Genomic DNA, 23,400 nt, shown 5'->3' on the forward strand with positions numbered 1-23,400 from the left:
CAAAATACAAATACATATCCATCATTTTGCTACATCCCATTCCTCACTTTGTATGCTAATCATTTCAAAATCTATTCAGCATGCGTGGTTTGTTCCTTGGAATGGGTCGGTGTCCCTTCCATGGGGAGGGGTCCCAAAATGAGGAAGTCAATGGAGTCTTCCTCCTTCTGACCTTTCTACCTTTGCAATGCCAATCTGACAAATGAACTCTTGGTAGAACTCCCGTTCCTTGTCTCCAGTTGGTTTCAGAACAGAGGAGGCCACAATTGTCTGATGTTCCTAAAAGCTCTTTGTCAGTTTGTGTATTCTTCATTATAAACCAGCTAACTCAACATTGTGCTGAGTTAGCAAAAAATTATTAGTTAACTACTAACTCTTAACTTCATCAAGGCCTACTCATTTAATTAACTCTAGTCAGGCTTATCTCTAACTAAAATCTTAGCTCCTCTAAAATCTCTAAATTCCTTAAAATGTACATTTCAAGAGCAGTGCCTGTGCCAAGCTCACCTTCCTCTTGTCATCCAGGGACACGGCCTCCAGCTCGTAGTCCTGCCTCCCGTGGAACACGAGGCTGAAGCGCCTCCTCTCCGAGTCCTCGCAGCCTTTCACCTGGGAGAAAGGGAACTGCTTCTTAATCGTCCCCTTCTCGATGTTAAAAATGGTCCTGGTGTTGAAATCAAGCTGCAAGAGAAAGTTCTGCGTCACTCGTTGTTGAAAGGCAAAGGCACAATCACAATTTTGCCACAGGAAGGTGTTTAGATAAAAGAGCACAATAAATAGGATTGGAAAATCACATTCTGTTAGCATTCAGGAACACTCATAATCACAGGATTGGATTATCTCCAGGTGCTTTTATTGAGAGGTCTGGGAATCAGGGGTACAAACCCAAATCTGACTCCAACATGGCTTTCGAGCTGAATGTATTTTATATTCTATCGTTATATAACGTACATATAAATTATTAAACTTATATTGTTCTATTGTATACATTGACATGAATTTCTCGTGATCTTTCTTAGGCCCTTGACCACAGTTTCTCATGATTATTCTTACGATTAAACAGTAATTATAATTATTTACTAAACAATCATCACATCTGACAATTATATCATTTATCATGTACTAGCTACACAGGTGCAGTTCTAGCAAGGTACAAGGTCTTCATGTATCTAGGATGTTTTTTTTTCAGGGCCTACTAAGCTTAATTTTCCTTTTAGCCCTAAATCCCCATGATTTTAAAACCCTTTTACTATCAATTCCACCATCAAGATGTTGCCCAGTGTTTGTTTTAGTGACAAAAAAACCCCCAGATATTCCTTGAAAGCTGTTTCCACATGTCTCTTCTGATGATCTTTTGCTCTGAACTATTATTTCTTTTTAAATTCTCCTTGTCTCAAAACCCAGTGCAGAAACTTCCCCTTCATCCAATTCCTCACTCTTTCAGTCTCTGAAGTGCAGGGGGTTAGAAAAGCGGTTCTAAGTTAAAAATTGTACTGACTACAGCACCAAATACCCACACTGTGGCCTTTCCCTCTGTCCTGTTTATAGCAGGAAACCTCCAAAGCAGAACCCTTCTCAAGATTATCTCTGACTTTAGAAGGCTGCTGGTAATTAGAGAACTGAAATTAAATCAATCCAGATTCCCATAAGTGATAACTTCCATGCCTACTACACGTCTCTCCATATTTACACTTTACGCCTAAACAAATAATCTTCTAATTCCAAAAACTGGTGGATAGTGCTGGGAAAATTACATTTTTTATAGTTAAGATGTAGCAAATAAAAACCACCCTGTAACATGCACAATTTGGACTTGTTGATTATCAAATGTTGTCCAAACTACAAGAAGTTTTAGTGAAATCCAGGGAAAAAAACATGAAACCTTTGTCCCTGACTTCATGAAAGCAGGAAATCACCATCAGGTGTTGTTGACAGAAGCTGACTTTATTATATTTTCATACATTGCACCAAAAGTGAGAATTTGTAAAGCTACCTGCAGAATCCGTTTCTGCCACCGGTAGTGTTTGTATTTGTAGATAATGAAGTTAAATTGGGACCCAGTTAACAAATCCTGCGGATCCTGGAAAACAGAACAGAAATCAGCAGCACATCCCACGCTGGGATAACGTTTGGCCACCTAAATCCAGCTGTTCTCAGGTGAAATTTCTCTCTGGGAGCACAACCAACACTGGGGCCCTGCAGGAGAATTCTGCATGGAGACAGATGGAAAAATCCTCCTGACTTTTGTTAATCATGTTAATGAAGGTGGGGAGGGACATTATTCCCAAGGGCAGGGACAGGACAAGGGGGAATGGCTTCACATTGACAGAGAGAGAGTTTGGATTCAATATGAGGAAGAAATTCTTTGTTCTGAGGGTGGTGAGGCCCTGGAGAAGAGAAGCCTTGCAGTGTCTGAAGGAGCTGCAGGAAAGATGAAGAGAGAGGATTTAGAGCCAGGACACAGGGAATGGCTTCACACTGAAGTTGAGGAGGGTTAGATGGGATTCTGGCAGGAAATCCCTCCCTGTGAGGGTGGCACAGGCTGTCCAGAGAAGCTGTGGCTGCCCCTGGAGCCCTGGAAATGTTCCAGACCAGACTGGCCAGGGCTTGGAGCAGCCTGGGCAGTGGGAGGTGCAGAAAGGTGGAACAGGATGAGCTTTAAGGTCCCTTCCCACCCCAACCATTCTGGGATTGGGTTTAATAATAAATGCCCCACATTTATTAATCCAGGACTTGTTGCTGCCCTTGGAATAACAAGCCTTGCATGGGTTTGAGCTCCTCTATCCAGGAAATGCCCCCAGTGGAGCATTTCCATGGAGCATCCATCCCACAGGACACAGGCAGCTCCAGCCAGTCCCACCTGCCCTGTTTGGTTGGGAACTGGGCTCTTTGAGATTCCCAAACCAGGATTGCATCCTTGAGAGCAATCCAGACACCCCCCTCACCTCAGCAGAGCTCTCCACAACATCTGAATATATTACAAAACACATCAAAGGAGCAGCCTTACCTTTTCAGCATACACCTCCTTCTGTGCCAAATGCAGAGCTCCTTCAATGCTCACTTCTTTATTTTTCACCATGTTCATAATTTTGAGGATTTTTTCCTGGCTTAACTAGAGAAAAAAAAAAGTCAGTCAAGTGGTTTTAGAGACTGGTTTTTCATCTGGCTGTGGAGGATTCAGAGTGCTCGTGACAAAGCCACAGTAGCTGCCATAAAATTACAATTTCACTCATATTTTATGTTCTACTGACCACCTGCCCAGAACATATAATCTCCCTTTGAAACCTGGTCAAAGTCCACAAGACATCAAATATAGAGGGGCTTTTACAACTTTAGAAGTTGTGGTGGCACTACCTGGAGATAGAACTGCCAGGAGGAAGCCCTTTTGAGTTAGAAACCCTGGCAAGAAGTGAAAACATCAATTTTGCATGGCAGTCTGTCTCATCCTGAGAGTAAAGCCCTGCACACAGGACAACATGAAAGAGAAATCAGGAGCATTTGAAATGTTGAGGGTGAAGAGGGGCAAACTGCAGTTGGTAGGGGAGGCGCAGCTGCCACGGGGACTCAGTGGAGCACATGAAAAGCCAGAGTTCCACTTCCCCTTTTTCTCTCCCCAAAACAGCAGCTTGGGCTGCCAATGAACTCACACACGGATTTCTGTCACTCCTGAGTGCAGCACCGAATTTCTGTCGCCGCTGAGGTGTGGCTGTGATGGCAAACAGGAACCAAGCACAGGAGGAAGGCGAGGGGAGGCAGCAGGGACACAGCAGGGCAGCTGTGACACCCCTGGCAAGGCAGTGCCACGGGTTTTGTGGGGGAAAAAAACAATTCTTTGGGACACAGGAGTGTGAGACAGCCACTCCTCAGAAGGGATGGAGCTTGGAAGGAGCCTGGAGCTTCTACCAGCACAGCTCTGTCAGAGCCCAGCACGTCCCTCTGGCTGTCTCAAGACCCTAGCAAGGAGCTCAAAGACCTTAGCAAGAAATCAAAAACACCTGGAACTTTGATTTTAACCCGTGGAAAAAACTGCCAACTTTATATGAAAAAATACAAGCCACAAAAGTTTGAGTTGTGTAGTAGCTGAATTAACACAGGGTGGAAAAAGTAGAATTTTAAGATTTTTAGAATAGGGTTCAAGAGGTACAAGATAGAGAAATGTAGGTGTGTCCTGGCCTTCTTCTCCTTCATCTTGTCCTCCATGTCTTGGTGTGATGGTGACACTTTTCTATTGGTTTAAGGTAGAGACTCACTGTCTAACAAAGATAATAGGTATTAGCACAAAATTGTGAACATACTACACATAGTTTTAAGTCTATAATGCAAGAGCTGCCCAAGGCTCGAAGCAGAATGCCATAACCTCCTTACTAACCAAAACTCAGCAGGTCAGTGAAAGAATGTTATAGATAAATAAAAATAAACAACCTTGAAAATGCAATCCAAAGCATTCCAGACTCCTCCTTCAGCTACACAGGCTAGGGAACAAAGATTTTTACAATCTTGGGGTCAGCCCAGCATTGAGATCCCGACACAGCTCAGTAACCTGCCAATTTTTTATCCAAATGGTTCCAAATGGTTTCCTGTGCCCTGAGAACAGCTTCACCACCAGGAAAGATTCCAATGGTTTCCAAATGTTCTTTTCAAACTCTCCAGGTGGACACCCAGGTGCAGAGCCCAGCACAGGCTGTGCAGGAGCAAAGGGAAGGGCAGGAGGGTTGGGAAGGAGGAGCAAGGGTTGGGAAGGGGGAACGAGGGTTGGGAATGGGGAACAAGGGTTGGGAATGGGGAAGGAGGGTTGGGAAGGGACATGGAAGGAGGCAGGAGGGTTGGGAAGAAGGAACAAGGGTTGGGAAGAAGGAACAAGGGTTGGGAAGGCAGAATGAACGTTGGGAAGGAGGAATGAGGGTTGGGAAGGAGGAACAAGGGTTGGGAAGGAGTCAGGAGGGTTGGAAAGGAGGAATGAGGGTTGGGAAGGAGGAATGAACGTTGGGAAGGAGGAATGAGGGTTGGGAAGGAGGAACAAGGGTTGGGAAGGAGGCAGGAGGGTTGGGAAGGAGGAATGAACGTTGGGAAGGAGGAATGAACGTTGGGAAGGAGGAATGAGGGTTGGGAAGGAGGAACAAGGGTTGGGATGGGGGCTCCCCTGCAGCTGGAGCTGTTGAGGCCCTGCCCTGCTTCTCCCACCCCACAAAAGGGCAGCTCCTCTGCTGACCACCCAGCAATGCAGCCCAAGGAGCCACACAGGATCCCTGAGGCTGGAAAAGCCTTCCAGGCCATTGTGTGCAGCCTGTGATGGATCCCCAGCATGTCCAGTCCTTCCAGCCAGCCCAGCCCCAGCTGAATTGCCCCATAAAAGCCACCAGAGGCCCAGCAAACCCCCAGGTCCCCTTTTCCCAAACCACACTGCACCCAAAACTCCATTTCACCAAATTTCTGCCAGCTCAGCCACTCCCTGGGGGACACACACACTCTCTGCACGTTTTCCGGCCTCTAAATGAAACCCAAAGCAAGAGAAATATTCTGATTTTTGAAAGCCTGGAAGTTTCAATGCTAATAGAAAAGTAATTTAGGGCCCAGAAATGGGAAGAGTGGGGAAAAGCTTCCTGATAATTCATTCACAGAAGGTTCCCACAGTGACCTCCCTGCTCGCTGCTGGAATTTTAAATGGCCACATATTCACACCTCACAGGCACTGGGTGGGATGAGATCTTAACGAGACAATTCCCCACCGAACAGGCTCTGTGTGAGTAAACAGCAATATGGATCTGTTTGAACTGGAAAATAGAGTTACCTTGAGGCAAAGCTCTGCCAGCTCCAAAGTGCAGCCGCCTATTTATTCAGGATAGCAGCTCCTGAGATGAGCTCAGGAAGTATTTTTGCCTCTTAGGCCTTTTGGAGAAAGTTCAAAGAATTTTTGCAGCACGATGACAATTTTAATTTTTTTTTCAAATTTAATATTTTAAGATCTTTCCTTTTTAGAAAGGAAGACATTCAACTCAGTATTCAATTCTTCTTTCTCCTTACCTTCACCAAAGTCTCTTTTGGACTCAAATGGATTTCTGCCCAAGACGTGAAAGCAACAAGGAACATTTCTTAATTTGCTTAATAATGGATGAGGGGGAAAAACATTTACAAAAGAGAAACAAATAATTCTGTGTATTTAAATCCAGGAAGGTTTGTTAGGGAGTCAGAGCCCTGACAGAGAATCCATCCCCAGGAGCACACAAAAGGCACTGCTTGGGGCAGGTTATTTTTAACAGCACCTCGATATTTTACACCTCTCTGAAGCCTCTGCACATCTGGAAGCAGGAGGGGAACATTTCCAAAGCCAAGAAGAGAGGTAAAAAAAGAATTTTTCAGCTCATGAGAACTGTCAGAATTATTTGTCAGAGGTCTGCCTGGCTCTCTTAGCTTGTTGACAATCACATTTCATGGTATTTTTACTTGCAAATAAGATTTCTGTATTAGACCCTGACCTTTATCATTTTGTGTCTCTGGAGATTTTCTCTCGGCATGACACAATCTTTGTAAGGTGCTTGTTTTGGTTATATTTTTCTTAAAAAGAAATAAAATTTTTCATATTATCCACCAAAATGTCACTAAGTCAGTTTGTGTTATATTGCCTAATAAAATGTGACTAGAGCAACCAAACTGAATGTTTTATACAAGACTGAATAACAAAACTTAGGGAAAAAAAATTAAATTATTCTATTACAAAGCAGGCACATTAAGGAAATACTCGAGATTGTGTTAATAATGCACTCACTTACCTGCCAGGTTACAGAGCTTGTTTAAAACAGATTAAATTTTCATCACCCTCCCCAAATTCAGTAGAGCCACGCAAGGCATTTGAAAGAATTCACAATTGAAGGAAGAGCGTGGGGCTCCAGACATTCTCTGGGAGGAGAGGTGAGCTTTATTATATTTCTGGCCTGGTATAAATGGTGTTTAGTGGGGAGAGAGGAGATTTCTGCCAATGCTGCCCCACCAGACCTCCCTGCCTCTCCCATTTCCCTTAAAGGACCCTCCAGAGGGTTTGCACAGAGTCCAGGCACTGTAGAAATATCTCGGGGATAATCCCAGATCTGCCAAGACCCTGTGGAGGAAATGGGTTTAAAGCCACAGGGCACAGGGCTGAAACACCAAATCTGCTCCTCTGGGGCTTCTCTCTGACTCTCACCCTCCCCACAGGGTGGCTCTGGCTCCTTGCACCTCCTGAGCTTCTCCAAGGCACGATCCCTTTCCCAAATTCCACAGGAATTTGAGCCAGTTGTGGCTTTAGCTCAGCTGGTTCTTCTCCATCTCATTCTACCCTCCCTGAGTCCCACAGGATGAACAATCCAAAGCAGAAATGTTCCTGGGGTGTGTGCACCTGCACCGTGGAGCCACAGAGCAGGAAAGGTGGCTCCCCAGCCACAACTGTCACCAACACAGCCAAATTAATAATAAATAGTACTTTTGATATTAGAATATTATTGTATTGAATAATAATTAACCGTCAGTTATTGTTTGCCCAGTGCCACATAAATTTACGAACTCCTAGGGGTTCAATCCAAACCGCTGGGGAGGAAAGAAAAGGGGAAAAAAATTTCATCTTTTTGGTGTGACGGGGTCAGACATCATCCCAAGGGGGAGATCACAGCTCACCCACCCCAGCTCTGTCATCTCCTGGGACAACCAAGCCCAGTCATGCAGAAATCCTGCTCCCTGCACCGGAGAGGAGAGGTTTTCATTCTGTTCCAGTCAGGCTTTTCATTGTCAGGCATTCCTTCCACTTGTCCTGATTAAACATTGAACAGCAAGAGCCAGCAGCCCCTGGCTGTGCAGGATGCAGAGGGAAGGTGGGGCTGGCAGGGTTTGTTCCAAAATCCTCTGCCCTCCACAGCATCTCCGGGCACTTCTGTGCTCCAAGGAAAAGGGGCTCAGCCCAGGAGGAAAGGATCAGGCCACGGTTAATTGCTGCTTTACAGATAATTGATTAATTTTGAGGCATAAATCTGACTGAACTTCACTCTGCCTGCATGCTGAATGTGTCATTTAAGTGGTTTTCAGAACAACAGACACAATCTGGATTGCCTTAAAGCTCCAGCTTGGTGTTATCAACTCCCCTCTCCTAATTTATTCACTTTCACCAGGTTTGAACTCAGCCCAAAACCTGCTGAGTGCTCCCAAACATTTCCAGGGCAGTTTTCTCCTGGAACTGGGGTATCTTCAGTTTCAATTTACATGAAATCTCAAACCAGGTGACTGATGTGGTATTTTTATGTGGCCTAGAGACAGACTAACATTATTTGTCAAACCGAGCTGCTATTCATCAAATAAATTATCCACCTGTAATAAATTCTGCATTATTTTTGCAGATCCATATCTGGCTGAATAGTATCTGTCAACATTTATTCAAAGAAGAAGGGATTCATCAAACAGGAGCTGGATTTCCTTGAAAACATTGGAAATTTGGCCACTTCCAGAAGGAGCTGGAGGAACCGAAAGATATTTTATTGTAATTTATTTCTTATTGGTGTAAAGGTATGGAGTGATTGATTGCAACAACATAAAAATCTCCAAGAATAGTTCTCAAAAACATGAAGCTATAAACAGGTGCCCAGTGATGTGTCCATGTTATAGTACCAACAAATTAAACTATTTTCAATACTGAAAATATCACCTTATTGAGGAATCTCACAGCCTTAACATTTCTTAAATTTCCCTCTGAAAAAATGACACTTTGGAGGTTTTTGACACTTCAGATTTTCCCTCAATCACCAACACAGAGCCTCCTGCTCCATCAGCTCTGAGAAGTGTCAGGAAACGACACTTGGAAAGCAATTTCACTGTGAAAATTCAGGATAAATTGAGTGATGCTGCTTGCACAGGAGACTGATGTAGTTTTGTGCTCTTCCCTGTTTCATCAGTGATCTGCTGAAGGACTGGAGATTATGTTTATTAAATTTGCAGATTTTGACGGGCAGCTGGAGAGAACTGCACGGGGATTCAAATTCCAGACAACCTTGACAAATGAGAGCAGCAATAATCTATAATTCAGCAAGCAGAGGGGGAAAAAATAAATCTGGATGTTCAGCAGGAGCTGCCAGCTTCACAAGCACTGGCTGAAGAACATTTTTTTTTTTTTTTTTTTGCAGAAAAAGCCCAGAAGTTTGAGCAGCTTGCAGAGTGACAGCAGCTCCCACCATGGTGCTGTTGCAATAAAAGGGAATTTCCCTCGGGGAGATCCCAGACAGCAGCAAAACACTGAAATGAGAGTGCTGAGCACTGGCAGAGGATCCTGCTGGAATTGGGGGGAAGATGTCCATCCTTCCATGAAAAGAGCTGGATGAGTCCAGCTCAGGATAATGAGAGTAATCAGAGCTGTGGAAAAAATGGGATTTCCAAGGGAAGGATTGGGATTTCAGAGCCTGGGGCAGGCAGGGGTTCATAAAGAGCTGCTGCCAAAAGGGAAGGAGCAGGAGTGGTGGGGTAAGGAGAAATACAAGAGAAATTCCAGCAAAAGAGAGAAATTCCATCAAAAGAGAGAAAATCCAACAAAATAAAGAAGTTCCAGTAAAAGAGAAATTCCAGTAAAAGAGAGAAATTACATTATAGCAAAAGAGGTTCTGCTGAGATGTTTGGAAAATATAAGGATAATACTGAGCCATCCAGGGAAAATTATGGCGTCTCCCACCACTAAACATCCTTAAGAAGAATTAAACAAATGCTTTGGCCCATATCTAACCTTGTTTTGCACTTTAATTCAGTGTAAACCTGCAAAGAAATGAAGGTTCCACTGCTTTTCCAGGGGAAAAGGCCAGGCAGAGGTTTAAAAAAGTTGGAAAGCTCCATCCAGCCTGTGAGCTTTTATTTCCAAGGCAGAGATATTTCCTGGAAATCTCCTTCAGGCACCATGTGCTGCTTTATCAGAACCAGCCTCATTACCACCTGAATATTTTAAATTAGACTTGATTTGAAAACAATCCTTCAGTGTGAACTTACCCAGCAATTTCTTGGTGTACTGAGGTACAGTTTAAATGCTCTGCTACAGAATGGACTGAAAATAAAATAAAGAAGGTGGCTCATACAGGAGCATTTCAGTTTGCCACTAAAATAATAGTGTTCTGTGCCTTTAGTGATGGTAATTAAAATAATCCACAGTGATAAGAAGTATCAAGGATTATCATATTTGCTTATTAATGGGATGGTCAGATTAATTTTGTGACGAAACAAAGATTTCTGGGCTACTTAACAGCCACATCTGATTTTTTTTTGGAGAAAAACATTCATCCTTCTGCTCACAATCTCACCTTGTGCCCTCATGTTTTGTAAAAGGAAGATTAATTCTGGGCTGATAAAGTTACTAAATGCTGAACAGGAGATTTTGTTCTGCTGGAGGTTTATTAAATCACATTAACACCTGCTAAGCAAAAGGTATGCAGTGTGACAGAGAGAAAGCAGCACTGATTTCAGGCACTGAGCATCCAGGGGCTCCACAAGTTTCATGTTAATTAGCTGGAATATTTAATGAACAAACCCTTCATTATGTTCTAATCAAAACATGGACTAAGAGCTTGCAAAAAAAAAAAAAAAAAAAGAAAATAAGAACCCCAACGAGCATCCATCTGCCGATTTCTGACTTGGCTTTTCCTTTCCCCAGGATTCAGGGTTGTTAATAAATCAGCCTAGTGAAATTTCTCCTTGTCCATCTCCTGCTGAACCCCAGCAGATTCGGCAGGATGTGATCCTTGGCTGTACAAATGGTTTTGTTCTGTTCTCAATGCTTGCCTATAAAAATGCACCACGTTTTCCAAACGGAGATTTCTCAGGATCAGCCACCTGGACATCTATTTAAGCTGGGACTTGAAGTCAGAAAATAATTTCTGTTCAAGAAAAGGCTTGGGAATATTCATTGTGCTCCCAGGAGAATGAATATTGGGAATATTCATTCTGCCACTTCCAGAAGGAGCTGGAGGAACCCAAAGATATTTTATTGTAATTTATTTCCTAATTACAAGGTATAAAGGTATGAGGCAATTGTAACAACATAAAAATCTCAAAGAAATTTGGGCAATATTGAGAATGGAACAGGACACATGGAGCTCCAAATGGCTCAGGGGAAGGAAATTTAACTTTGTCTGGGTGATGAGGAGGACACCTCACGTGCTTCACCCCTGTCCCTCAGGTGCACATTCATGAATACACATATCAGAAAATATGGACTCATTTGGCCTCATTTAAATAGAATTGATCCCTTGCTAAGTATACTGTGAAAATCCACTTAAGCTACCTTAGAAAAGACCTGGGAAATAAAAAAAAAAATAATAGGGGAAAAAAATCAATCACCTAAGAGAAGTGGCCTTTAAGAAAAAGTCTAATGCAAATTGTAGGGGAAATCCATGGGGATAAAGTACTTTAAAGCAGTTGATTAAAATAAAGCAGGGTGGAAAAGCACAAGGGTCTGACCTTGCACCGTGATCTTATCAGCTCTCAGATGAAAAGCCTCAGGAAGACATGAAGCCAGCTTTCAAAAGGAGTTCACAAGAAGTTTAAAATTCATTTTTCTCAGGCCCAGTTTGTCTCTGGGGGCATTTTGGTGCTCCTACAAGCTGAGCTCTGTGCATGGGCTGTCCTGCAGGCCTGGGGGTGACACTCAGTGACGAGTGGCACCAACTGGCCGTGGTTTCCTGTTTGCTGGTTCTCACTCAGCAAAGCCCCCTCTGGCAGGAAACATTGGATTATTTCCACACCCGACCCCCCCAGAGGTGCAAGAGGGAAGGGGAGGGATGCATGAGCTGCCTGTCCAAGCCACGAACACCTGAGCCAGGGCAGCAGGGAAAGGGGGATGCTGCAGGGCTGGGCTTGTGCCTCCCCAACCCCAACAGCTGCTCCAAAGCCATGGCAGCACCTCAGCATCTCCTTCCAGCTGCAGTTTTATGGCACTTCAGGTGTGTGGCCAGCTCAAGAATTCAGCCTTTGGCTCACGCATCCCTGCCCCTGTGCTTTTGATTTTCCCCTCTGCCTCTGCTTGGAGGAGAAGAGCTTTCAAAATGTGAAAGGGCAGCCCCTGCCCTCTTCCCCTGTGACAAACCAGAAAGCCATAAATAGGTTTTCCTCCTCATTTGTGGGATTGCTCTGGGGTTTGCCAGAGCCTGGCCCAGCAAATCTCTCATACTTGAGGAACAGGGGAGCCAAGCAAGCAGGGCTGGATCCCCCCCAGCCCTCACCCTTGGCCAGCCAGGAGAACTCACCCTGCACACAACACAATGCTTCTTTTCCCTGATTCCTCTTTTCCCTGATTCCTCTTTTTCCTGATTTCTCTTTTCCCTGATTCTTCTTTCCCCTGATTCCTCTCTTCCCTGGTTCCTCTTTTCCCTGATTCCTCTTTTCCCTGATTCCTCTTTCCCTCTGCCAACCCCACCAGCTGTCCCAGTCACAGAGGATCTCCCCAGGACTCAATTCTCCAGGTACCAGACTCCAATACTGAAACAAGCAGGATGCTCCAGGTCTCTGTGTGTGGCAGGCACTCAGACAAATCCACATTGCTGATGTAAGCTCAGTCCTGGCATATCAATCACCTCAGATTCCAGCAGGATTAGCAAAAGACTGCTGTAACATAAAGCACTTTTTCTCCCCTCCAATTACTTTATGGAAATTTTTAGCACAGATAATATAAAGTGTTAATAAATCCTCTCTAGCATGGCAAGAGAAAGATTGATTTTCTCTCCTTGTATCAGGAAAACTTTGCACATTTCAACTTCCTCAAGAATAAAGCACAGAAAAATATTGTCTCCTGCACACCCTCTGCAAACCCTCTGTGATATATGAGAGCAGGCTGAGCTCATATCACGTAATAGTCCATTACACCAAAACCTACTGCAAATTCCTTGCCAGTAAAGCACAAAATCATCCCCAGTTTCTGATAAACCACCTCAGCTATGCACAGCAAGCAGCACTTCCACACCAGCCATAACACGTTCTGCCTTTACCTGTGAAAAAGTGTCTGCTGTTCTTGTATTATCCATGTCTGGGGAAATTCTATTTGTTTCATCAGTATCTTACAGGGTGGCAGAGAGCAGTTTGTTCATGAATCACACCTGCTTCCCCACAGCATGCTGCTACTTCTCTCTCTCTGCCTCTCTCTCTTGTGAAATCTTGCAGCCAATGGCTTTCATTAAGTGTTACTTCCTTTTATGCTGAGAACTGAAAGGAACAATAATGATGCTTTGCTTCCTTATGGCAGCTCTGTGGAAAGACCAAAAAAAGAAAAAAAAAATAGAAGTTGTTTGTTTGCTTTTTTCCTAAACTGATATTTATGTTCCAGTGCCTTCCTGAAATCACTGAGCCTTGAATACTGAAATTATGATTTATTACTATTTATTATGATTAATTACATTGCATTTGTCTGAACGCCCAAATATGTCAGTTCCCAAATAAATTCCATGCTCAATGTGAGGAATTTTGCCTGAGGAGCTACAAACACAATGCTGAATGTTCCCAGCAGTGTTTTTATGCACAGCAGCAATTTTAACACATCTCCAAACTGCACATTGGGTGGGAGCACCTGCAGCTTAATGCACAAGATTCCTCCAGAGACAAACAGCATTTTAAACTTTCTCTTGGCTGTCTGTACCAGGGGAGAGGATTGTGATTAGCAGAGGGGAATACCAGCAAAGCATTCCTGAAATCAAACCCCAGCCCTGCAGAAATCGTTCAGCAGCTGCAGGGAAAACTCACTTTATTTTCCCCACTTTTCTGTGGTGACTCCTGCAACACCACAAACCTGTGTCAGGATCAATGTGGAGACTGAAAAGTCTGAAGAGACACAGCTGGAAGGTGAACTCTTCACATTTTGAAAGTTGTCCTCCTCTGAGCAGAGGCAGAGGAGAAAATCAAAAGCTCTGAAACGTCAATGCAAAGCAGAGTTTTTAAGAAGCAACAGGAATTGAAAACGTTTGGGGCTGATGACGGGTCTCCTTCCTCTGCTGCTCTAAAATCAGCTTTTTAATAGAAACAAGACAGGAAGCTGAGGAGATGAGGGCAGAGCAGGTGCCACTGGATCACCCCCACAGGTACAAATCCCATCCATCAGTGCCAGAGCTCTGCAGCAAGAAGTGGGAGAGAAAGGATCAGGAATGAACTCTCCCAGATCACTCAAGGCACTGGAAATTAAATGGAAGCTCAATACATGCTGATATAAACAGAGTTTAATCGTTTGAACTGATTAGAAGTAAGTCTTTGATGGACTGCTAGCTTAACACAGCCAATAATGCAACAGGGCCTGACCAAATCCAGGTCTTCTAAAGAAATATTTAATAAAAGATTGTCTTTCAATGCTCTTAATTCTGACTGCTCTATGTCCAGCGTGGCAGATGGAAACTTTTCATTAAACTAGAAAAAGGATTCATGGGAAGCACGTTTCTTTGACAGCACGTTCTGCAGGGCCACAGAGCCTGGGAGCAGTCAATCACAACACAGCCCACTTGCTACTCTTGGAGCAAACATTTGCAATTAATCTGAAGCCATTAATTACACCTTCCTCTAATAAAGGCTCTGGTGTCATTTCCTTTTCTTTGCTCTCAGCGAATGGGTTCCAGCACACGCCAGAATGAGGAGTTGCAGCAAACACAGGGGGGAATTTTTTTTTCCTGTGGAAATGGTGCTGAAACAGAGAAGTCAAAGCTCCTCGTGACTTTACGGGGGTTTCACCTCAGCATTCCTCTTCATTTCCCACGATGGAGATTCCAACAAGATCTGAACAAAATCCAGCATTAGACAGAAACCCTGTTCCAGGAGGTTTTGCTTTTTCTGTGTCCTTGCTGCTGATCTAGCACAGAAATTGATGGTACTGCAAATTCCAGCAATTTCCATCTGGCCTAATTTAGATTCTGGTTTTAAGCAAGGAAAAAAATGATGCACAACAGTTTGTGCTGCACTGAACTGGAAGATGCATTAAATGCAAGGTAGGGAAAAGAGAGGGGAGTATGAGAACAGAAGATAGCAATTTAAAATTAAAACTTCTGTGAAACTAAATTCAGGTCGAGGGTGACATCTAGTGATGCTCAGCACAAATTCTGCCCATTTTTGCAGCACCCTCACTCATGAAGAAAATTTAAACTTCTACCCTGTTTCACCAGATATGCTATAAAATAAATATTTTCCTATGTGAGTTTAAATTTTTGGGGGGTGGTATGAGTTTATTTTTTAATTAATTCAGTATTCTGAATGCATAATGGGAGGGTCCATAAAAGGAAAATAAATAAAAGTATGAACTTGGAGGTAGAGAAAATATATCTGCTCATTACAATGAAGAAGTTGTTTCACAAGGTCTGATTGATGGAAGTGTCATTTTTTTGGCTTCTTTTCTTATTCTTCACTTTTTTGTGAAGAATATTCTTCACTTTTTTGCAAAGCACAGCGGCAGCTTGATACATAAATAAGGAAAATCTATAATTAGCAATTGTTGTTTGCTATTAGTGATTCCCTTGATTGATAATGCACAAACTACTCAGCTGCTGAATTTTGAACAACAAAAATGTTTCCAGCAGCTTTCTGCCTTTGACAGTGGTTCGTGGTCAGCATCAAGGAAAGGGACAGCCCACACATTTCCAAAAATAACAATTCTTCATCTACCTGAGCAATTTCCTTTGAGCTCCTCACTGTGAGCAGCAAGCAGCAATAAAGGAAATCATGGAATCACAGAGTCCCCTGGGCTGAAAAAGCAATTTAAACCTCATCTCATTCCATCCACCTTCCACTACACCAGGTTGCTCCAAGCCCTGTCCAACCTGGCCTTGAACAATTCCAGGAAAAGCCAAAGCACCAGTTCATAATTTAATTCTTTTTTTCAACTGCTCAAAACCCATTTCATGCAGAAGTCTCACGCTCTGAGTCTCCCTGGTGATCCCACCTCGTTAATTCTGATGCTGCACCCCAAAGCCAAGAAGTTAAAGGCACATTTTTCCAATGCAAGGAGGTGACAGCCCACAGATCTGCTCCTCTGTGACACAAGGTGGCACCAGAAACTGCCTGAATTTCAGGCTGCTGAAAAGTGGATCGTGAAGCAAAAACTTGGAAGAGTTTGTGGGTTTAAATGAGAGGAGTCAGAGAACCAGGGGCTGAGGCCAGGGAATGGCTCCAGCATGTGCTGGAAGGTCTGAAACAGCAAGTGGAAAATTTACATTTTCCATTTCAGGGGAGGGCTCCTGCCTTCATAGCAGACACCTGGCTTTTCAAACCAAGACAGATTTATACACAAAAATAATTAATAACTGCCAGAAGATAATAATAGAGCACAAAGAGGGGGTTGAGGAGGAGCAGGAGGGGGTGGAGGGGTCACTCTGCCCTCTGCAATAGGTTGTGGAGCAGTGAAACAAAACCCTTCTGTGAAGCAGGAGCTCCTCAGCTCAGGCTTGATTGCTTGGAGGTTCTGGCACCTGAGTCCTCCAAGGCACTGGCCTGGATGAGCAAAGCTGCAAAACATTTTGGGAACTCCCCAGGCAGCCACAAAAGTGTGAAATCAGCTGCAATCCCATTATTTCTGCCCTCAGAAGTGGCGCAGGGTGAGTGACAGATGTAACCTTTCCATGACAACCCCTTTTCTTTTCGAAACAATATTCAGAGCAAACACAACCTTCACCTCAGCTTCTCCTTCTGTGCCAAACAGGAAAATGTGCTTCTCAGAAACACCTCACTTTAGAGTATTGTTACACTCAGAGATGTGCAAATAACCTTGCACACTTCAACTGATAATAAAAAAAAGGAAAGAAATGGTAGAAAAACTAGTTGTCGCTTCTGTTTTCCATAGTAAATTCATGCAAGGTTACATGAATCATATTGGCTTTCCAAATCTATTTTGCTTTGTAAATCAAGGCAGTTTTGGTTCTGATAGAAATTATTCTGTATTGGCACCCTGTAGTCTGACATTACCCAAAACAGCTGCCTCACCTTGCAAACTGCAGCATCTGGAAAAAAGAAACCTCTCTAACCCTGAAGAACATTTCAACCCCATTTTATTGTTGAGGAGCAACATTTTGGAGGGCAGCAAATTCCTTGTTATCCCTAAACCATAACAAATAACCAGCCTCTCTCTGCCCTAGAATTTATTGGCAAAACCAATGCAGATAAAAGCACTGAAGATGGAATTTTTATAACCGTAGGACACCCTCTTCCACACACAAAAAGAATAGAGCAGGAAACCCTTGGACAAAATTAGAAAGGCAGAAGTTAGACCTAACTGATAAATAAAATTAAAGGGCTGGGTCTGGCTGCGGGGCTTTTTCTGTCCTTGTCTGGAAAGCAGCAACACTGGACTGCAAGCACTGCCACAAATCGAGGAGCTTTGAGCATTAGCAGAACAATTTGTCCCAATATCCATCCATCCACAGCATCCACAGCCCAGTAAAATCATCATTAAAGCTTGCCAGCCTCCAAAACCCTTCAGTTCTCTCTGGTCCAGGAATGAGGTCAGGCAGCAGCAGCAGAGGGGTTTGAAAATGCCAAATTCACCCATCCCTCAGCCCCAGCAGCACAGGGCAGTGAGATTTGTGAAGCTTCCAGGGAGATGAGGAAGATATTCCAGGGGTATTGGGCCCTGATGAAGCTGAAGAGCAGAATGCAGCTGGATCAATCACATCTGCTTGTCTCTCACTCTGCAAATGAGAGAACAAAACTGACACTGAGCATTATTACCCTAAAGCACTTAAAATCCCTTTAACATGACAAGCACCTGCAGGTGCTGGTGAGTGTTTTGCAATCAGGTTTGCTTTGTCTCCTTTTACCCAGGGATGAGGAGGGAAATTGTCCAAAATGTCCCAAAGTTGAGTCTGTTTAAATTAACATTTTAACTGGCTGAAATTATTGAAACCTTCATCTGAAAGGCCCCTCATTGCAATCAGGATTTCGTGCTCCTTCTCCTCACTAATCACAGCTTGGCAGGCTGCCTCCCCACTTGCGGGGCTGCAGCCAGGGCTGAAGGAAAATTCAGTGGATAAATTCCCAAAGGATGCAAACTCCTGGTGCTCGGCTTCAGCAGGGATTCGTTTTTTGGGGTAAGGTGAGGATTTACTCTTCCAGTGTGAAAACCTCTGCCAGCAATGTGGTGCAGACAAATTTAACTTCCACTGACCTCAGCTGATGTCAGATTCATTCTTGCCTCAGTCTAAAAATGACATTATTAGCAATGGGCATGACTGGGAGGTGTAGGAACTACAACTTCTTGGAGGAAGACCATGGAAATCTTTCCATTATGACATCCAATATCTGATATTGCAAGTGATCCTGGAGCCTGTGACTCTGACAGGACACAAATTGCTCCTAGAAAACTGTTGGCTCAAGAGATTGAAGAAAACCACAGTATTTCAGCAGACAGAACTTAATCACCTGTGTCTTTACTTCAGTTTCCTCACCTGCCAGGTTCCTGTGAAGCTCCTAAGTCCATATTTCTTTGAGTTATCATGAATTATAAATAATTTTATATAGTTTTATGTATTTTATAATAATTATATAATCACAGAAAATGTCCCAAAGTGTGTTTCTGCTCTTTATCACAACAAGTGATCTCTCCATGTTCCAGTGAAAATTAGCAAAGAGGGTTTTTTCCTTGAATTAAGTCAGTAGTCAAGCAGTTCATGTTCTACAAGTGCTGAATCAGACCTGAAGTTTCATTTATTTTGTCAAGTACTCCATTATCAGAAACTGAAAGCCTACTGAGGCAGCTCTTGAGCACTGAGCAGCTCTGCAGGTCAGCAGAGCTCTGAGCAGCCTCTGAAGTGCCCGGGTGATGAATTCCAGCCTGTGCTTACAGATCTTCCCAGTCACACTCCAGAAATGTGCACAGAATTCAAAACCAGCATCTCAGCTTTGCTGAGAGAAAAAATTCATCTTTTAAGCCCTTTTTCTATAAAGAACAAGGCAGAGAAAAGGTTTTCAAGAGTTTTTGACTCACTGGTTTGGCTACTTGAAACTTCAGGACAACAATAATTCCCTGCTGCATGGGAGAAAATATCTGCTTATTATCCTCTAATTTCCTTTAAAATTTCCACTTTTGTCTGGCAGAAACTATTGTCAAAAAGAGTGAAAATAAGGGAAAGTGATACACATTTATCAGCTATTATCAACCTAGTCTCATGTCAAACATTAAACAAGATTTTTCATTCAACGACATCACAGGGGAATTTTCTTAGAAAATTCCATGATCCCCATTTAGTAGTAAATGCTACTTTCTCTTTACCTTTCTGTGAAGATTAAATAGTTTCACTAGTGAAGAAACAATAACAGCATTTTTAAAAAATCAGCCTTGTTTTTAACTGCTTTGTAAAGCATGGCAGATGTTTTTACCCAGGAAAATTGTTCATTTCTGCTGGTAGATAGAACAGCCAAACCTTTGCTTTGCCTTCATCACAGCCAATATTTCATTAACTGTGCTGACATCCTCTTATTTACAGCTTATTTTTCTTAGAAAGTGAGTTATTTTAGGAAAGAAGATGAATGAGAGTAATGTAAGAGGCACCACAATAAATCTGATTTCCACTTTTAACCCACTTCATCTCTGTGGGCTCGGGGTGGGTTGTCCTGACCTCTTTTTAAGGGCTGCTGGTGATTCTTTAAAGGATATATCTGTGATGGTTGAAGCACACAAAACTTGCATCAGAGATTCTTGGGCTAGACAAGAATTTCAGGTTTGGAAGCCTCAGGCAGTGAAGGGCAGCCCTGGCGTGGTCAATGAGCAGGGATGATGGCAGGGCTGGATCAGAGGCTGCTGCTGAAGGAAAGTCTGGCAGTGCAAAACTCTGACAAATCTGATAGTAAAAGGGGTTTAAAATCATGGGGATTTAGGGCTAAAAGGAAAATTAAGCTTAGTAGGCCCTGGAAAAATAACCACCCTAAGCACATGGAGAACTTGTACTTGCTAGAACTGCACCTGTGTAGCTAGTAGATGATAAATGATATAATTGTTAGATGTGATGATTGTTTAGTAATTAAATAAAATTACTGTTTAATCATAAAACTAATCATGAGAAACTGTGGTCAAGGGCCTAAGAAAGATCACGAGAAACTCATGTCAATGTATACGAGAGAACAATATAAGTTTAATAATTTATATGTACGTTATATAACGATAGAATATAAAATACATTCAGCTCGAAAGCCACGTTAGAGTCAGACTTGGGTTTGTACCCCTGATTCCCAGAGCTCTCAATTAAAGCACCTGCAGATAATGATATCCTGTGATTCTGTGTGCTCCTGAACGCTGACAAATCCAGCTCTGAGCTCAGGAACTCTCATCTTTTCTGGCCAAGAAAGGAACAGGAAAAATCCCTGGCAGGGGCACAGGTCAGTAGCCCCGAATCCAGAACAGCACAGAGGCATTTTCCTCTGAACACGCTCCAAAAGGATGGGGCTGCTGATAAATATTGTCAAATCTGGACCTGTTTTAACATCATTTTTATGGGGTTTAAAGCAATCATTATGGAAGCACAGGGGGGTGTTTTCCTCAGTGAAAACTGTCCTAGTTAGAGACCAGGTTTTAACTGCAGCAGCCCACCCAGGTGCTGGGGTTTGCACACAGAACCAGCACAGGTCTGATGAGCTCGAGGTGCATCCCAAAAGTTCCTGTTTCTCAGCTGAGTCAGAGCCTGACGCTCATCCCCAGAACCCACCTCCAGTAAATCACTCTGGAGGCTGAAAATCTCCTCTGCAGTCAGAATCAGTCTGGGGGTTGAGTAAAACAAGCATAAAAATCAGCCCTTGTCTCTATAAACTTCTGGGCGTGTGAAAACTTCTAAGAAATACTCAAAGAGGGTGATTCTGGCAGCCAAACCCACAGAGATTTCTTTCCCACCTATTTGATCACCAGAGCTATGAGAGACTGAGTCATGCCAGGTTTTTGAAATACACATTTCTTCTCCATCTGCAGGGAACAAAACAGGTCAGGGATTCCAGCCTGGAGGCTGAAAGAATGAAATGTGGGAAGGAGATTCAATATTCTCAATGGGGGAAACAGAGAGGGGATGGCAAACCAGCAGGTTTGGGTGCAGGGAGTGAGCAAGAACACAGCTGAAGGAGGACTCTGCTCCCTGGGTGTCAAACAAAGGTGCTGTCGGTGCCTGGAGAGTGTTTTTTTAAGCTAACAAACCTGCAACAGAAGCCCCAAACATTAATAGAGGTGACATTGCACTTGATTTCTGCAAAAACACAAGGTGGGAAGAGTTTAGATGCCAAGCAAGTGCTTTCGAAAAATCAAACTAGAGACAATTGCACCACAGAAATATAGAAGGAATGAAACACAGGGAAAATCTACTTTATGCTCGCCTGCTCATATGTGATAAATGAAAATCTCCTCAGTCCTGCAGAGCTTTAAATGGGTACAATCCCAGCTAAGACCAGTCCTGGTGCCCACTCAAAGATGCACGGAGGGTGCATGAGCATCCTGCCTGCCCCAAACCCTCCCAGGGCAGGAGCCGGCTGCCGGGAGCAGGCAGAAAGTTTTCCCGGATGAAAAGGCCGTTTTGCAGAGGATTTTGACGGGAAATCCGCGCTGCAGAGGGCGCCCGGCGGTTTGGGATGCGCCGGGATGCCGCTCCAGGTGCTGCGGCTGTCACTCACACAGCCGCTCGCTCTCCAGTGGCCAGCGCTCGGCTCGCGGGGCGAAGTAGGAGTTGGTTTTTCTTTCTTGCATCTATAAATCCCTTAGTCCTCGTCTCCTTTCTTCCCGCTGAAATAGCAACAGATGCTCGGCGGAGCTGCAGCATGCTGGCAGCCCAGCTGCCCCGGCAGACGGGGAAATTCCCGGCTTTTAATCGCCAGGAGAGCTGAGCCCAGCAATGTCCTGCTGCCGATTCTTCCCTGCAGAGAAAGCTGCTTGCTGCCTGCAGGCTTTGGAGCTCACTTTCTTCTGAAGGAAAGAGCAGCCTGACATAAAATTCACTATAGATGCAGATTGTTTGATGCTTGCACTTGTAAAAGTGACTAAAAGTCCTGCTTGACTGCACCCCATATGCACAGCAGCAGCTTGGAAGGACTTGTTTTCCCTTTTCTTGTTTTTTTTTTTTTTTTTCTCTTTTTAACCTGTGCTGTCTTAGGTCCACAGTCACTGGTGAGCTCAGCTGCTTTGCTGACAATGAACACCACACGCTTTGCATTCTCCTTGCAGCCCCTGCTGCTTAACGCCACCGAAGACTTCAACGACTCCGTCCCGACCAACCGCAGCGGCGACGGATTCTGCGAGCAGGTCTTCATCAAAGCCGAGGTCTTCCTGACTTTGGGGATCATCAGCCTGCTGGAGAACATCCTTGTCATCCTGGCAGTGCTGAAGAATGGGAACCTGCACTCTCCCATGTATTTCTTCCTCTGCAGCCTGGCTGTGGCAGATATGTTGGTGAGCATGTCGAACGCCCTGGAGACCGTCATGATCGCGATCCTCAGCAACGGCTACCTGATCATCGACGACCACTTCATCCAGCACATGGACAATGTTTTTGACTCAATGATCTGTATTTCTCTGGTAGCCTCCATTTGCAACCTCTTGGTCATAGCCATCGACAGGTACATCACTATTTTCTATGCCCTCCGTTACCACAGCATCATGACGGTGAAGAAAGCCCTGACCCTCATTGTGCTCATTTGGGTGGCTTGCATCATCTGCGGCATCATTTTCATCGCCTACTCGGAGAGCAAAACTGTCATTGTGTGTCTCATCACCATGTTCTTCACCATGCTGCTGCTGATGGCCTCGCTGTACGTGCACATGTTCCTCTTCGCCCGCCTGCACGTCAAGCGCATCGCGGCGCTGCCCGTCGAGGGCGCGCCCCCCCAGCGCACCTGCATGAAGGGCGCCGTCACCATCACCATCCTCCTGGGGGTCTTCATCGTCTGCTGGGCGCCTTTCTTCCTCCACCTCATCCTCATCATCTCCTGCCCCATGAACCCCCACTGCATCTGCTACACCGCGCACTTCAACGCCTACCTGGTGCTGATCATGTGCAACTCGGTCATTGACCCGCTCATCTACGCCTTCAGGAGCCTGGAGATGAGGAAGACTTTCAAAGAAATCGTGTGTTGCTGCTATGGCATGAGTGTGGGACAGTGCATGCTGTAAGCACCTGGTTTTGGGTGGAAAAAACACGCCATATGTGTATAAATATAAATATATTTATGTATACATTGAGATACATTTAAATGCAGTGCCTGAAGGAAGGGTGCAGGACAGACAAAAGCCTCCTACATGATGCCTTGTTTCCTACTTTTTAGAGTGAAAACCAGTTTCAACTGAATTATTTGAAGTTTTTTAAATAGTTATAATGGAAGGAAATCCAGAGTGGCTTACAAAACAGCTTCAAAACCTTGCTGGGGAAAATAAATCCTGAAAGGGAATGCCACCTTCCAGAGACTGAGATAAAATTCCCTCTAGCATTCGTT

At 44.0% G+C, this 23,400-nt stretch overlaps 1 protein-coding gene across 1 annotated transcript; it reads left to right on the top strand.

Moving 5' to 3' along the window:
• The first annotated feature begins 22,045 nt into the window (after nt 1-22,045).
• MC3R (melanocortin 3 receptor) lies at nt 22,046-23,080 on the top strand. Its single transcript, XM_021534048.3, has one exon. It carries the CDS (start codon nt 22,103-22,105, stop codon nt 23,078-23,080), a length of 978 nt encoding a protein of 325 aa, XP_021389723.2. The 5' UTR covers nt 22,046-22,102.
• The last annotated feature ends 320 nt before the right edge of the window (nt 23,081-23,400 follow it).

This window comes from Lonchura striata, chromosome 17 (assembly GCF_046129695.1).
Source record: "Lonchura striata isolate bLonStr1 chromosome 17, bLonStr1.mat, whole genome shotgun sequence".
In the NCBI taxonomy this organism is placed as follows: domain Eukaryota; kingdom Metazoa; phylum Chordata; class Aves; order Passeriformes; family Estrildidae; genus Lonchura; species Lonchura striata.

Coding starts and splice junctions, on each gene's coding strand:
- MC3R (XM_021534048.3), top strand. CDS start 22,103: ATGAACACCACACGCTTTGCATTCTCCTTGCAGCCCCTGCTGCTTAAC.